At 35.5% G+C, this 17,088-nt stretch overlaps 1 protein-coding gene across 2 annotated transcripts in view; it reads right to left on the reverse strand.

The window, feature by feature from the left end:
• Nucleotides 1-634: 634 nt before the first annotated feature.
• SAMTOR (S-adenosylmethionine sensor upstream of mTORC1) overlaps nt 635-17,088 on the reverse strand; it is a 33,095-nt gene continuing 16,641 nt past the window's right edge. For both annotated transcript variants that reach the window (XM_005519267.3, XM_088055795.1), the window contains exons 3-5: nt 12,023-12,196; nt 8,519-8,633; nt 635-3,926 (exon numbers count right to left, since the gene is read on the reverse strand). In XM_005519267.3, the coding sequence (XP_005519324.2) occupies nt 3,297-3,926; nt 8,519-8,633; nt 12,023-12,196 (919 nt within the window). In that variant the 3' untranslated portion in view covers nt 635-3,296. The remainder of the gene's footprint in view (nt 3,927-8,518; nt 8,634-12,022; nt 12,197-17,088) is intronic.

Here is a 17,088-nt window from a genome sequence, read left to right on the forward strand (position 1 = left end):
AAAGGATATCAACACTAAGCACAGCTGTGAAATGCTATTTAGTCATCTTCACTCTCATTTAAGAGACCAGAATATACCAGGTAGGCTGTGCAGCGTTAGGGACACACTTCAATTCTGCTGAAATCCAGTCTTCCTAGAACTTGGATCTGAGCAGGAGCCTTCAGTTATCAGTTCTTGGGATTTCTTTTCCCAGTGCCATCCTTTCCCCAACACCTCCAGAATCATAATGTAGAAAAATACAATAATGATATCAAAGGACAAGCATACAATGGATGCTCTAAAAGTATTTCAGTGAGATAGAGAGGAAATTAAGAACATATAGAGATAGATGAGAGGAAGTGGATTAGAAAGTGGTCACATCTAAGTGGGCAGGCAAAGCAACATCGTAATAGAATCAGATGGAATAACTTAAAAAACCCTTCCAGAAAGCAGAGACCACAACTGAGATGAAGAAGCTGAAACTGAAGTACCAAATTTAACATTGTTATGGGTTATAAAATAAACTCAAGACAACTATCTTCTTGAAAATAAAGAATAGCTTTGCCTTGATTTCACTGGATTTCAGCATTAACAGATGGCACAGAAAGAAAAAAGACAATAGCTCGACCCCAAAGAATTTTTTAGAATGTTTTTGGTTTTTCAGATTTTTTTTAATAAATGTGCTTTGTTCACAAAAGTAGTGACATAAAAGACAACAGAGATGCCAATACATGTTTTCTTCCTTTTCTTCTCCAGCACCTTAAGAGTGAAAGATGTCTTGCACAGTCATAATTTTTGAATATTTCATAACCTAGAAATAATATTCTTGCACCAAAGTCAAATATACAACTCCTGATATCACCACTTTATTATTAAGGGAGATGCAAGTATTTATGTAAATCACTTTCCTCCTCCACCACAATCTCCTGTCCCTTGTGAAAAAAAACAATACAAACCAAACCAAAGAAAAGAAAAAAAAACAACAAAAACAAACCCACAAAACCAAATAACCAATAAACCCACTTTGGGCATTTAGAATGATTAGCAAGAAAACCAAGCTGTTGTGAATCTCAGGTCCCTAAACCACAGTGTTGTCACCAACCTCCCAAAAAGAATTAAACTTTGAATCTTAATATGTAAGCTATTTTGGGGGATAAATCTTCATCTGAATTGCACTTCTTTGTGTATGAATTGCAAACCAATTTACAGTAATCAATGCAAACACATATGCCTGATGCTGTACTAGTTTTTAAATCGAGTATCGGTTAATCAGTTACTAGGTATACTTTGAAGAATGCACATATTAACCTCCCATAAACAGCTGAATTTACAGCAGCCATATTTTAACATGAGCACTGCTGGAATTAGTGGTTAATTGGGAATAAAGGCTTTCAATGACAAACATTTTAATGAAAATAGTGTCTTAAAGCCAATTTTGAAAACATTGTGTATTTCATTAGAGAAGTATTCTCTGTAACAAAAATTACCAAGTGAACCATGACTCTTGTATGTCTAACCTTAATTATTTTCTTTTGTACACATCAGAATATAATTGTTTGGTTTGTATAACTCTATCATTCAGACTGAATAACAAATTTGAATTAGGTATTTGGGAATGCTTTAAATTCAAAAAGAGATACAAAAAGCTTATGTTAAAGAATACAGCACCACAGTCCAGATCACATTTGAGCATAAGCTGGACCAATGTGATTACTCTATGTAAGAAATACTATAAAAGAAAAACAGGTAGGTCAAACTGTGACACATTCAGTGCAAAACTTCAATGGAAGGAGTAAGTTTCATTTTTGTAGCAACCACTGTAAAATCCACACTACACTTCAATTTATCTAGCAACTTTCATATAAATACAATGTGGCAGTTTATTATGGTGTAAGATACTTCATCACAATCACCTGTGAAAATGTATTAGTATTGTTTTACCAATTTTCAGCAGTCAGAAATAAATCATGATCTGGCACCTAGTTCAAATCATTTACTACTAGGCACCTACATATAGATTTAAGAGCCTAATATCCAAATCGGAAAATTCTGGCCATTATTTTTAAATGGAGGAAAATCTAAGCTAAACCAATAATGAATCCTCTTTTTCTAACCACTGAACAGAATTGATTTTTCCTGCAAAAACTCACAGATTCATTACACAAATTAAAAATTTATAGATGTAAAAACAGATGTTTCATCTCCTTACAGCGCACACCAGTTTTCAGTCAGTTTTTATTTAACTGAACAGGAGATTTTTGTTTGCTAATAAGCAAACAAAAAGCATGTGTTAACTTCACTTGTGTGGTCTGAATTACATGGCTTTATGCAAATATGTGTATCCTTGAAAAACTTGTACAGTTATGTTCCTTCTTACAAAATCAGTTTGTAGTCACTGGCTAACTTAGAAGGTCTACAAATAAGGACAATTCAAAAAAAAGTTGTTTCTTTTAAAAATGCATAAATAATTTACTATAAAACATGACAAAACTCATCCTGTCCCCCAAAAAACACAGCTGGAAGAGAATACAGAACACTGTAGTTGCGGAAATACTGATATATATTAGTGCTTGTATACTCATAAAACTGCAAAACATATTCCAGCTTTGAAGTGAAACATAATTGTCTAGACGTACCATACTCCTCTGGGGGAAAAGCCTCATCAGAAATTGCTATTTATACAATGAAATTACACAGTATGTATAACTGTGGATGAATATATTCCAGTGTTTTGGTGTTACGTCAAGAGGGCTGCAATAACGATAAAATCAAATGTGCAAGCATTACTGTTTCTCCAGCCCAGGCTTAACCAGAGCAAAACAAATTTTGGAAGAAAAAAGTTTTGTTCCATAATTAAGAAGGGACATTTGTAACCAAGTGTCTTAACCTATCTGCACGTTTAATTAAAGTGCAAATTATTTCTTCCTACATTTACTTCTCAGAAGCCCACCAACTCCAGTGCCTTAAGCTCAACCACATTGACTTAAAATACTGAAACAACATTTAACAAATTAAATAGAACTCACACTTCACAGCACTAAAGAAAAGAATGGTACCTTTCTGGAAAAAAAATAGCGATACAAATCTAAAGAAAGTAACAGCAATTTATGCTATGACATGAGTCATTTGCATAAAACTTGTATTTTTTCACTTTCATACAAGAATAAATTTTAAAATTCAAAAGTAGAAAAAAATAGCAAACTCTGTAAACCTTTGCATTTTCTTTATGCAAACCATTTTTCTGTGTTGAGCCCATGTTAGTATAGCAAAATTAGTTAAGCAAGAGGTTTGACTGAAAGGGCATTTCAATGACTACATTAACTTAGAAGCAATATAGGATCTTCTAGCTCATAGAAAGGAATGGAACTAGACTGGCTTTCTCCAGAGTCTGAATCATAGGGAGCATCAGGTAGCTCCATAAAACCGTAAGCTAGCTGTTCATCTTCTGTGTCTGACCGAACATAGCAGGCAGTGTTGGAATACTCCTCATCCTCTATACTGTTGAAATCCTGTGGGATATACAGCATTCCTGGGTAGTTCCTGCTAACTAAGTCACTTGTTGTTTGCAGGGAAGTTTTCCTAAATGCCATCAGGTGCATGTGAGAAAATTTGGAATACTTGAAGCGTTTAAAACCCAAGGATTCTATGGCAATTTTCCAGCTTTTCATCATCATAGCCCGGCGATTCTGATGAGATGAATCAGGAGTTATTACAAGCAGTAAGCCATTTAATACGAGGAGTTCATGTGCCTTCTTGCAGCATATCCATCGTTGATAGGGTGATGGAAAGTAAGAAAGGAGGAGCGAGAAAACGACAACATGGAACAGTTCTCCAGGTAGACAATCAATGGGATTTTTCAGTTGCTTAAGAAAGGCATCTATAGCATCTTGTGCCAGTTGAAGAGGTTGCTGAATTTGAAGATTTAGGAAGTCACATTTGTATACGCTCTGGTGGAGTAACAAAAACAGAAAACCAAACATCGAGGTTAGCTTAAAGAGCTAATACAACCAAAATCCACAGAAAAATCAATGATTCCCTTAAAGAAATGTCAAGCCTGATGATCATTCCTCTTGCTATTAAATCAATCTAAAAGAAAAATTTAATACATATGCAAAATTTTAGATGTGCAGTGTTTTACTAGAGATTTGATAGCTGAGAACAGTTAATTAAAAAAAAATACTTATCCCCCCCCAAAAAAAGCATTGAATCAACTATCTCAGAAATTATTTAAGAACTCAGAACATTGCTTGTGTTTTTACATGTGCTGAAAGCCTTTTATAGGTTTTTATAAACCTGAAATAAGTAATTAGAAACTAAATTTAATACCTCAGAATTTCTACCAGTTCTTTAAAAAGAATCCAAAAAACTCACTAGTTTGGTCACTTGGAAAAAAGTGTCATTTTTTACTGGTATAGACTCAAGGAATAACAAGGCAATATAGATTCTGAAGTTACAATACTGATTTGCAGCAATGATGTAGATCTGTGTTTTAGCTTTGCTGTAGATGTAAAGTGTAGTGGTACACATTTAGGCAGTTATCAAAGTAAGCTAAAGACTACAAATCATCTGTTAATCATTTGTGCACTCAAACTGTCGAAGACTAGAAATCACACCACAATGCAACATACAGAAGAATGAATTCTTAACATCCTTAATCACAAAGCATTCAAAAAGTAAATGCATGCGCTTTAGTGAATCTAAGTTTTGACACTTCATCATAACCCAGGACTGAATTTTCATAAAAACGGTATTAAGATATAATGCTGCAATCTGATAGCAGCAAAAATTGTTCTTAATGCCTAGAGAATGTGCAGCGAATGACAGACACTAAATAGGTTAGCAAATATGAAAGCAGGCACAAAACATTCTGTGGAACACACCTGAAAGGTGAAATTAAGTATGTTGCATTTGAATACCATGAAAATAGAAAAAATGTGTTTTATGAAGCAGTATTCAAAGATTACTAGAACAGTATTGCAAGGGTATTCATAAAGGAACTAATATGCACAATTCTTTTCAAGTAGAACAGAACGTTATTTCTGTTCATATAAAATCACATTCTCCTCCAAGCGTAAGCAGAAAATTACAAAATGTAATCAATATTAAAAAAAATTTGATTTGCTTTTTGTTAGCTTTAATCTTGCCCTTTGATATGCAAAGATCCAGAAAAAGATTTGCATTGTGTGGCTATAACCAAGAAATTTTAATTGCAACCATTATACCTGTAAGGCTGTATTCTGTTTCCCTGTAATACTGAGAGCAGGAAATTACAGTAGCAATTTCATTATATTCTCTAGTAAGTTTTAAAAGAAAGAAGCATTTTGAAAATTGATTGCTCAGAGTGGCATGTTAACTTTACTTAGAACTTCAAAATTTCAAGAGTTAAAAAGTTAGCAGTCACACATATCCCGCTGAAAAAAACAGTTTAGACTGCAAGTATTTCTGAGTAGTGGAGAAACACAAATCAGTAACGCAGAAATAATGTTATAGACAATTTCAAGATTAAGACAGGTTTCAAGTGGAATCTGTAATCAGCTTTAGGACAAAAATGCTGCTAAAGTGGAATTTGCTACTAAACTTTTGATATACAAGTCTTGAACTAATGTTTAAGTCAGAGCCATGGAAGCAGCAGTTAATATCTCAGTGCATCCACTGACATTTAAGAACACAATCCTACTTGTGTGAATAATTTGCACAGGTATTTCACAAAATATACTAAGTTGGAAGGGACCCTCAAGTTGAGATACATATTTTAACTCCAGTACCCTTCCAGCCTCCTTTTTTTTTTTTTTTTTTTTGTCTCAGACTATATTTACACTCCAATACAACATCTGCTGCACGCTACAGTCTGTTTCCATCCTCCCAGCTTCTAATAATGCACGTTTCCCTCAGCATACCTTACACCAGGACACTGGAAATGAGTGCATGGTGCCTAACTAATGAAAATATTAATCTTTTCTTGGTAAGCAGTTTCCCTCTCTCTCAAAATCCAAAACCCTTCTGTCCTGGAGTGACTTCACACTCCAGTGTGATACACACCTTCAAAGGAAATGTATTTCCATATTCTACAGTTTGCATTCTCTGTATGTAAAACAGAGATTCTAAAAACTTTGAAGACACTTATCCTTTCGTTACATAACTAACATTTCAGTTCCTTTTCTTGTATTTCCACAATTACATCCCTCTTATTCCTCCAAATAAATGGAAGTATTACTCAACTTCTTAGTCTATATCCAAAGCATTTCTATATGAAAGTGGATAATCCTTTTTTTTTATTAAAGAAGGAACTATTTAACCCTCCAATCAACATTATTTAAGAAACTGGCTTTCTAAGAAGCCTCTGTGCTTCAATTTGTTTTAAAAGGTACTTTAGTATCTTACCTAAGAAATCTGCTAAATCTGAGAATTTTACCAGTTTATTTTATTTTCAGCTTTTACCACAACTTACCAAGATACGTTTTTCAAGTCAGGAGATGACATTACCTATCACAATAAACCTCTGGCTGTTATTTTGAAAATCTTAAATCAGCCCAGGCAACTGCTGGCCTAAAGATAAATTTATTCAGAAGGTTATGGTGCTGATATAGCTCAAAGCAGAGTCATCTTCAGTACATCAGGGCTCATTAATTCTGTTTTGGAGGTAGGACTAAGCTTATTCTAGTCGATGCGTTTGACTGCTCAAACTGTACTCCCTGTCCCTCCAAGAACACTCGCTAGCCAGGCTTCAAGGTGCCCTGAACAAGCCAAAGCATCCAAGAGAATGAAAGATGTTGGTAAGCCTGAGACAGGCCTCAGAGTAAGCATGAAATTAGCACTCTGGGAAGCTCCTACCATGAAGCTATGGTACTAACCATGTCAGACGACCAGAAATCAATTATCTTATTGTTCCCTTCTGCTGGGAGAGAATCTAAGGAACTGATTAGTACACAGAAATTGCATATGTTCTTTCATCAAATCCACAGAAGTTACTTTTTCAGGACTTTTCCCAATAAAGGTTTTGGTCACTGTACAGTTAAACTGATTTTCATGAGAACAAATGTAGCTTTCTTATGAAAGCATTATTTCTATATGAGATTAGAAGATAGAAAAAAATTAACTAGGCGTACTCAAAAATTAATGTTGAGGTTCAACTCATGTAATGTTAGGTACCTAGGCTGCCATTATAGTCACTGGAGAATTAGTCAATACAGAACCCAATTCATCTCACCATCGAACAGCAGATATTTAGGTTTAATTATTTTTAATAGATCTTCACTGACTGTAATTAGAACTTAGAACCTGAGATGTAGACACTGAGGCTAGAAATTTCATAGGTAGAAATTCACTTCCCATGTATTACTATTTTAAATGCCACAGGCTGCCATTTCAGTGGCATGTGTCTTTTTTACCTCCTGTGTCATGCCCAACAGCCCTACACAGTCCTACAGCCTCCGAAGTGCTGGAAAGCCATTGTGATGCCTGTGTTTCAAATTAGGCAAGACAAAATCTACTCGAAGTTTGTGTTTTAGACGGCACTAACATTGAATTGCTTTTGAAAGCAATTTAATCAGACTCAAATTTTTAAAGAATATCTTTCAGTATCTCTCAGCATATATGCAAATATACAATTGAGGTGTTAATAGATTAAACATTGTAACAACAACAAACTACCAGGTATTTAGCAGGTAAATCACACTGCAGCAAATAAGAGAACATTACTTTCCAGTTAACTGCATTATTTCACCTGTATATTTCTTTTCACTTCTCCACTTCTAAGGAGGGTTATCTTAGGCTACAGATTTTAATAGTGCCTGAATTTTAACTGTAAGTAGTCAAGGTGTGTGTAGTTAAAGGCTTTTCTGTTTTCTGTCAGAAATGTACTTCTGTGTCTTTTAAAAAAAAAAATATTCCATTTTATCCTTTTGTGTGGTTGATAAATGCAATTAGTAATGACAGAAGTTGGGTCAAGAGTAAAAGACACAAAGAAATATGACTACAGCAGAATTAGGGCATTTGAGAACCTCACTGCCTAGAGAAAATGAAGCAATTTACCCCAAATATGCTGATAAATTTGTCTTCTGGATTTTGGAAGCTCAAGAATACTTGTAGCAATAAATAGAAATGCTCCCTTATAGTGTACTTCTGATTACTAAATCTCCCCAGAAAAACTCACCAAATACAGTCACTGATCATTTTCTTCTGTCAGTGAATGCAGCTTCTGAGAGGTTCTTGCCTAAGCATATGCCTACTTAATCATTATTTGTACCTTTTAAGACGCAAGGACTCATCTGAAATACCATTAAAAGACGGATACTAAAATTTTCCAATTACAAGATTAATAACACCATTATAAAGATGTCTCTGGGAAAAAATCTTATTTTTGAAAGAAAACACTAGAACTTTAGAGCCTGTTTATAGGAAAGGTTGCAATGCTTAGTTCCTACTAAAACAGATATTTAGAAAGCATTTAACTATTAAATGCAGTTTTTTTACAGTCATTTTGAGGCATTCCACAAATCTGAGGATCAAGTTTATATTAAATACAGGAAACATTACATACCTCAACAGCTGGAACAATGTCTATGCCAACTGTCAGAAATTCTTCAAACTTCAGAAATGGATTAAAGCAGCTACCAACATCAAGTAATCTGATCTTTCCCAAGGAGTGAAGGAACCTAAGAAGCAGCAAGAATTAAATTTTATCAAATGTAACTTTTAAAGCTGTATTCTGAGTTACAACTTCAGGTAACTAATAAAAAAGATTCTCACAGAACACCACAGTAGTGACTAATAGAAGTGAATGCCTTACTTCAATTACTGAGATACTAAAGAACCAAGCTCCATCCAATAAAAGCAGATGGTCCTCAAGCAGAAGAATTTTGTTCAGAGCAGCTGTAGTACTATTAACTTGTGCACTTGTAGTAAGTAAATAAAATGGCAAATTGTGTGTCCACTGACAGGCTTTCTCATATTGTGTTTCTCACTTAACTTTTTGTAGTACTTACTGATTTTGAAGTCACACTAGATACCAGAGTTAAAATTTCATGAGTTGAAAAGGGAAACAGAGAACAAATACATAAATTGCATCATTTACAGGGCTGCAATCTAAAAAAATCCCATGATGATTTGTAACATCTTCGAATATCCAAAATCCATTAATCCCTTCCATTAGGGGAAGATAAAGTCACAGCTTTCACAGGGACTTCACATAGCTGAGAATGCTAATAACCTTCCAGAAAGAAAATGTTCTTTTGCTTCAAGTTTCTGTAGCCAAAACCAACTGACATCTCCAAATTATAACTTGTTTTGTTTCTGGGAAAGCCTCAGCCCTGGAGACAGATAACTGCAAAGACTTTCAGAAACAGAGGTGCAGGGCCAATGGAATAAAACCAAGCCATGGCTGTGCTCATAGCAACAGCAAAGCAGAAAACGAAAAACCTCTAAGCAGCAGTAAGAGATCCAGGCTCTCTGGGCTCCTTCTAGACTTCCAGTAACCTACCTGAGAGAGGATGCTGGAAAAGCAATAGAAAATGTCTTGTTGCATTCAGCAAAATAATAATGGCAAGTTTAAGCATTTTGCTTCTACATGGAACAGAAGATACCCAGGGCATACTTCTCTCAAAATACCACCATGACCAAGGCAAACAGTGTAACAATTAAGTTAAAGCTGCAAATATTACCAAGCTACCCTGTAAGTCAATCAGTACCCAGTGAGACTTCAAAACGAAGATGAAAGCAACAATTTTTCCAGACTTGGAACAGGAATTTGGATACTGATTTGGATACAGATCCTAGTACCCATAAATCTCAAACATGGACTGAAGTCAAGTAGTGTCTTTTTCCACATAAGGGTAGCCTGAGGTTTCTCAGACCAGTATATCTCCTTGTCTAGCAAATGGAGACATTAATGGCAGATCCTTTCTCATTCAAACACAAAAATGTATGCCTGTATGTATGCTTGCATTCTATATTAGAGTCCAATATGGTAACAACAAATCAATGGACACATGGGACCACAGGAAGCATAACAAGAGGAAACAGGATGCTACAGTGCAGAGAAAACTTCCCATAAAAAAAAAGAGAGCCTCTAGAGATCTAAACATGTTCTCTTTTAAGTGTTCAATGAAATACCTGTCAGATTAAAATTAAGCAGCAAGTCCCAGAAGCCTCTAATTTCCAGGACAGCCACTTCACCTATGGTACACTGAAAAAATCACTATGATGTGTACTTTCTTCCTATTTACAAAAGCTACCTTAATTATATATATTTATATATTACTTGAGAGAGGATTATATATGGGATGAACAGAATTATTGTCTTTACACGTAGCAAAGTAAAACAAAGAGTCACAGGCTTAGTCATACCAACAGACAAACCCACAACTCTTACTTGTAGTGTTACATGACCAAAACGGAGTGACAGTATTTAAACACTGTGCGTAGGTTCCCCCATATCCCTTGTACCAAGGGATACAAGTTTGAGACTTCACTACTAGATCAGTGTAGACATGACAAAGCATTTCAGGAGAGATCTCTGCTATGTGTAATATACAGTCCATTTTCTTTCTGATAAACTCTGTAATTTCTTCTGTAAGGTATAAAAAAAAAAAAACACCCAGAATTTTTATTTCTCTGGACAGTAACTTAGACCAGTTATGCCTTGTTTTTCAAGGTCTGTGTGGCTACTAAGAACTTATTATTTGCAGCTTATTCAGGTAAATATTATAAAACTTGCCTTTTCCTGGTATGTCTTAAGGGGTGAGTATATTTTTAAAGTTTTGAGAATGAAAATAAAAATAATCAGCACTCATTATATAACAAATACTTTTAAAATAATTCATAAAAATTCTCTATTAACTCCTTTCTGTACACATTAGAACAAAAAGGAAGGCTACAAACAACTGGTAGCAAGAAGGCAGGTGAAGCTAGCTATGCAACAGCCACTCTTAACTGCAGAAAGTATGAAGACAGATCAAAAAGAGAGCAAAGAAATGCAAAGAGAGAACCAATGCTTTATCCTCACAATGTCTCCCACTGGTAGACAGCTTTAAAGCATATATGATCATCAAACCTATTGATTTAAACAAACATGAGAGACGCAAAAGGCACCAGGTCCTAAGGACAGACATTAATAACATGTCATTCTTTCCCTAACTGACACTACACCTAGCTTCAAGTAATAGCTGATCACAGCAGACATGCTAAAGTAAAGGAAAAAAATCTCTATGCAACAAAAAAACACTATTGCAGGAAGTCATAACAACTATCCCATAAAGAATATGAAACAAGTTATAACTTTTATAGATTCTATGCTTATGCATTCATTATTTCATTGTGCTTGCAAAATATGAATTTTTTTCCATCACATATGGAACAGTCACAAACATGACATGTTATTTAGGAAAAATAAAATGGAGGGTGGCATTCCAGAAATAATAAAGTTAGTCTTGGATGCCAAAAATACAATTCTTACTTGAGTGAAGGTCAAAAACAAAATTAAAACTGTTGTTTGGAAAATACCTCAAGGATACTACAAGTTCTGCAGAGCCAGTCATCAGAAAGCACATTAAAAGTTAAGGGTTGTAATTCCAAATTGCTTTTGAAGTGTGTAATTGGAATCAAGAGTTTCTCTGCAATTATTTATGAAGAGAAAGTTTTAAGTACTCTGATATTTACATTTGGCACTTAGTACTTACATAAGCAATTGACTTTTCAACAGTGCTGAACAGCCATTAGATTCTAACTTAATTAACATCTCCCTTATTTCACCTCAAGGTTTAATATAAATTGCATTGCACACCAATGACATACTGAAGTGAAATTGCTCTAGCACTAAAATGAAGATGACTAAGTTGTCATTCTCTAGCAATTTTTTTATCGCATTCACCAAAATATACTACAACATAAACAGCTCTTGAAATGCATATATTCACATGAAAATTCCCCTTCTTAACTATTGAAAATACATCATACTGATCTAACATGTTACAGCAAAAAAAATGTCATGGTAAGTTTTAACACTCAAAAAAAAGAGGGGAAAAAAGTCAAAACAAGTAAAACTTACTCTTCTGTCATAGCTTCATGATTTGTCAAGCCGAAGTTTGGCAAAGGATCTTCAATCTTGGGAGTCTCAGGAACATTTAAAGCTGGAGTGGTCTTAGAAGCAAGAAGTGCTTTTTTTTCATCTTTCTCAAGTGCTTTTCTTTTTCCACCATTCTGAAAATACTCTCTGCATACACTGAAAAGACAAAAAAAAAATTTCCCCAGGAAAACAGAATGCTCTTTTTAGTCACTACTATAGCTAAGATACATACCAGAGCGTTAAGAGATACAAGTGCTGTCAGCTTTTAAACAAATCTGGGTTTTATTTCAACTTTGGTAAACCAGCTTTAAAAAAGATGCAGTACACCCAACAACGCAAAATCAAGTGGTGAGTTGTTTGGGCTTTTCCCCCCTCCAAAATGACCCTGTAAGTCACAGCTGAGTAAACAGATTCAAAATATTTTTATCTGGATAGACTTTTAAAGTAAGACAGCAGAAGTCTTGTCAGAACATCACCAGACAGTAAACTTCAGCTCAGTTCTCCACTATAGTGCAAGGAGTTATCAGCTAGATCCCCACCAATAAAAGGTTTTGAAACGTGTGTCTTGCTGGCACATAAGCTGGGGAAAAAGAAACCTAATCCAGATTTATGTGTAAACTTATATTCAACAGTTTTTACTTTTAATTGACTCTGCCTGGGTAATTTTGGTTTTAAGTAACAGCTAGTAGCTGTATTATTGAGGAAGACTTATTTTAGCTATCAGTTTTTCCCCATATTTACTTATTTTTCTCATAGGAACCAGAACAAAATAATCTAATCATACTAGAACAGAAATATTATCCAGTTTAAAGAAATTAGTGTAACAAAAGAAGTTAAAGAGCACTTGTGTTCTTCAATCAGTAGTCAGCATTAGTGTATGAGAAGCAAGCACTATGTTTGAGAATAACTGAATTTCATCCACAAAATATAACTAGAACTGGAAAAAATTGTTGCTGTGAAATTAAAAAGCTGGACTCGCCCTGAACAATTCCATTTTTTAAATTAAATATGCCATCCAAGTATTTGCACGGAAATTTTAACAGAAATAATACTTATTTGAATAGTGTTTTCTGAACAACTCATTTTTATGATGCTTTCTTGAAATTCACTTCATTTTCCTCTAGCAAAACTGCAGAAGTTTGAAGGAAACATTCCACAAAACAAATTCAAGTGTAGTTTAATAATATCTTATACAAAGATATACAAAATATCTTATACAAAGCAGGAACAAGATAATGACACTTCATATCATAGACTTAAGGATGAACACGCTGCTATAATGGTGCATTTAAATCAGAAACAGTGACAAGGACTTGGAATACACCGGGCTTATCTAAGGCTTGGTGATATTTTAGGCATCAAATATACCCAGTCTCTTCCATCATATAAGATGTGAAGGACAATGAAAAATATGTCATTGGAGTGGCACTGAGTTTCTTAGATGGAAACATACACTAACAGGTACAGATAGAAGTTAACTTACCCCAAGACAGGTAGGAAAGAAGCACCTTGAGTCAGAAATGTGCAGTCACAGAATGGGTCAGGTTAGAAGGGACCCCAGCAGGTCACCTGGTCCTACCTCCCTGCTCAAACAGGGTCATCCCAGAGCACATGGACTAGGATTGTGTCCAGAGGGTTCTGGAATATTTTCAAAGAGAATTTCCACTTATCTGTGCAACCTGTTCCAGTGCTCAGTCACCTGCACAGTAAAGAAGTTTTTCCTCATTTTCAGGTGGAACTTCCTGTGCATCACTTTCTGCCCACTGCCTTCTGTCCCATTGGCTGACATGAGCCTGGATCCAATCCCCTTGACACCCTCTCTTCAGATAGTGATGAGACAGTGATGAGGTCCCCTCTCAGTTTCTCTTGAGATTGAACAGGTGCAACTCCCTCAACCTTTCCTCATAAAACAGATGCTCCAGTCTAGCCTGCAATACTACCAGACATACAGACTGCAAAATTATGCAGCTGCATCCATTAGAGACTGCATGTATGGAAAGACAACAATTCTAAAATTAACTAAGTATAAGAAGCCAGTCACTAGCAGGAAAGAGATTTTAAAAAGATCAATAAACAAATGAGAACACCAGAAAAAAACACTTGCATTACTGCTAGTATGCTAATTAAAGTGTATTTTACACATTTTATTATTTATTTATAAACAGGTGATCAATTTAGAACTATTTAGTTCTGTGTATCAATTAGTCAAAGAAATGAAACTTGGAAAGAAAAACTGTTTTTGTCCATTTATCAGCTACTGCACCACTTTGTTATCACCCTGCAGTCTCTTTATTTTTATTCTAAGTCTTTTTTTCTCATTACATGTCTTAAAACATCCAAAATCAACGGCAGCTTAAGTAGTGTTGCATTGACATGTAAGATGCTAGAGAATTCTCAGTCTTGGAAGAATGTGCTCTTGTTCTTCTCAACTATTCATGTTATCAACCTTTTAATTCCCTAGAAGCTGGTATGCTACCCAGCTTAACACTTAATGAGCACAGGAGAACCACCTACTTGTAAAGTACAAATTCTTCTTGTCACTGAGAAGCCATTTCTTCCTCATTCTTGGTATTGATGCGAGTGTTTTTTCTATCTTTCTACCCCTATCATGTCAAGTAAGTTCTCCTAATTCTATATTCTTCATAACAGACCTTCCTCATTTGCATATAAGACACTATCAAAGTCAACCACAAAGAGAACCATCTACTTCTGCATTTTTCCTGGTGGACACCTGGCCAGCGCCACAGAAAAGCCCAAGAATGGATAAAATTCTTCACATTCAGATCCCAGGCTCTGCCTACTGGTTCAGTACCACGGGATACCAAAAAACCCCAGCCAAATCCATCCAATCCAAACAAAAAAACCTCAGATCATACTGCACTTCATAGTCACTGAGGGTCATCTTCGCTTTACACTTTTCTGACATCACAGTCATTCTGGCATGATTACTACATGTTGCCCTTTTGGCTCCTGAGCTCTCAGAGGAGTTGTCTATGTACTTCCCCTGTAGAAGTGACCCCCACACCTCCTGTGGGTTAACAGTGAGCACATGGACACTCACTGCACTGGCAGTTAGCAGAGATAATGCACTCTGTAGTTTACCTCGTGGTAACTTGGTGATGTAGCCAGAGGTTTAACTTCACAGCCATTAAAATCCATCATAGATCACTCTGGTTTTGAGTATGCAGTTATATAAGACTCTACAAAACAATGGTCGCAAGTAAGGAACAGAGCATCTCAATTACCTACAAAGTGAAAATTAAGCAATCTGTTTTATAATTCTAAAAACTGACACAGCTCCATTTTTAACTGACAAACATTCAGTTTGATGACACAATATTAGCTCTACAATTAACATACTTGCTTGTGAAGAATTGTGCAATGTAAATACTACCTGAGCTAACACTTGCTACAGTTCACACAAACTGTGAAATAAATATTTCAGGTCTAAACTGTTTCAGTTCCTAGATGAGGAGACAGGTTAGGTTTCTGGGTGAAGTGTGCAGTTCATGTCTTTGCTTTAACAAAAAAATCAAAAAATCAAATCTTTGTGTTTCCTCAGTGAAACTCATCTTCCGTATTTCAAATCTCAAACAGTAAATAACCTGTTCCAGTTGACTCCCCTGCTCTGTCTGCCACTTGGGCTGAACACATAAAAGAAGTCTCAGGAAAAGACAATATGAATACATATGATTTTGTTAATACTCACCAGCAATAAAAGAGAAGCTTTGTTTTCAAAAAGAAATACTGAATCCATGACTTTCAGTAGAATATAAAATGAAAAAAAAAGAGGGGGACATTGCCAAGAAACACCATATGAAATTTAAAAAACATAACAGAATCCTTAATTAATTCTTCTGCTCAAGTAATAACAAATAACTAAATTAAAGCTGGTGTGGTCAGCTTTTATCATAGCGAAAAGCAGTTTCTGATAGCTGTAATCAATACTTGAGGATTTTAAGCACCCAATTTTATTGACTGACTCTTTCTTTCTGCATTATCATGAGGAAAAGGTGAGCTTGATTTATGTTCCTTAGAACATTTACTAACCAAAAGCTAATACTGAAGATGGCTTTCAGTGAAGGTACAGAGAAATAGCAAACTTCCCTTCAGAGCTGAAGGAATGTCTGGACTTCTCATCATGGTTTCTGCTGCAAAACATATCTCCTCTTCCACGCACTGAGGAACAAGTTCATAAATGGCTACTCTCAGAGCTGCTAGCTTGAAAAAAAATAAAATTGCAAATGCTTCTGCACGTTAAAGCCATCTACCTCCCAACCTCCAAAGTGAAGGGAGGGGAGGAGTCTCAATTGTGCTTGTATACATTAATCATACCTAGAAGAGCAGTCAAGTTTCCCTTGGACTAAAAATATTTTGTGGTTGTCATGTGCAACAATCCAGCTTCAAGTTAAGGAAATAGTGTTCAGCATAGGTAAGAACACCAGGTTTCTCAGTGTAAAGTACTGGAATTTTTTATCAGCATAATTATGTATTTTTTCAACTTCAAGTTGACAAACTTGTATATAATACATTTTTCCACTTTTTTTTTGATATTTGGTCTCAATTCTAGGAGTTTGAGACATTTTCCTTTTGAGAAACGCAACTAGATCTGTAATCATATGTTTCTCTTGGGGTGTGGCCACCCCAAGCCAGTTTCTGAAGGAAACATCTTTTATTGCCAGAGGATTCCAAGAACTTGAAAATAGTCAGCAGTTATCATATGATCATTGCTTTAATTAGCTCTAGTGTTCAACAAACAAATTATGCTCTCGTCAGAACGAAGTAGTCATAGAGTATCCTGAGTTGGAAAGGATCCATTAGGGTCACTGAAGTCCAACTCCTGGACCTGCAGAGAACAGCCCCAAGAGTCACACCATATGCACGAAAGTATTGTTCAAACACCTCTTGTTTGAACCAAGTGCTGTGCCCATCTCCCTGAGGAGCCTGTTCAGTGCCCAACCACCCTCTGGATGGAGAACCTTTATCTAATATCCAACCTAAACCTCCCCTGACACAACTTCAGGCCATTCCCTTGAGTTCTGTCACTG

This window comes from Pseudopodoces humilis, chromosome 5, assembly GCF_049639895.1.
Source record: "Pseudopodoces humilis isolate 2021_Gansu_Grassland_sample_001 chromosome 5, ASM4963989v1, whole genome shotgun sequence".
NCBI classification, from domain to species: Eukaryota; Metazoa; Chordata; class Aves; order Passeriformes; family Paridae; genus Pseudopodoces; species Pseudopodoces humilis.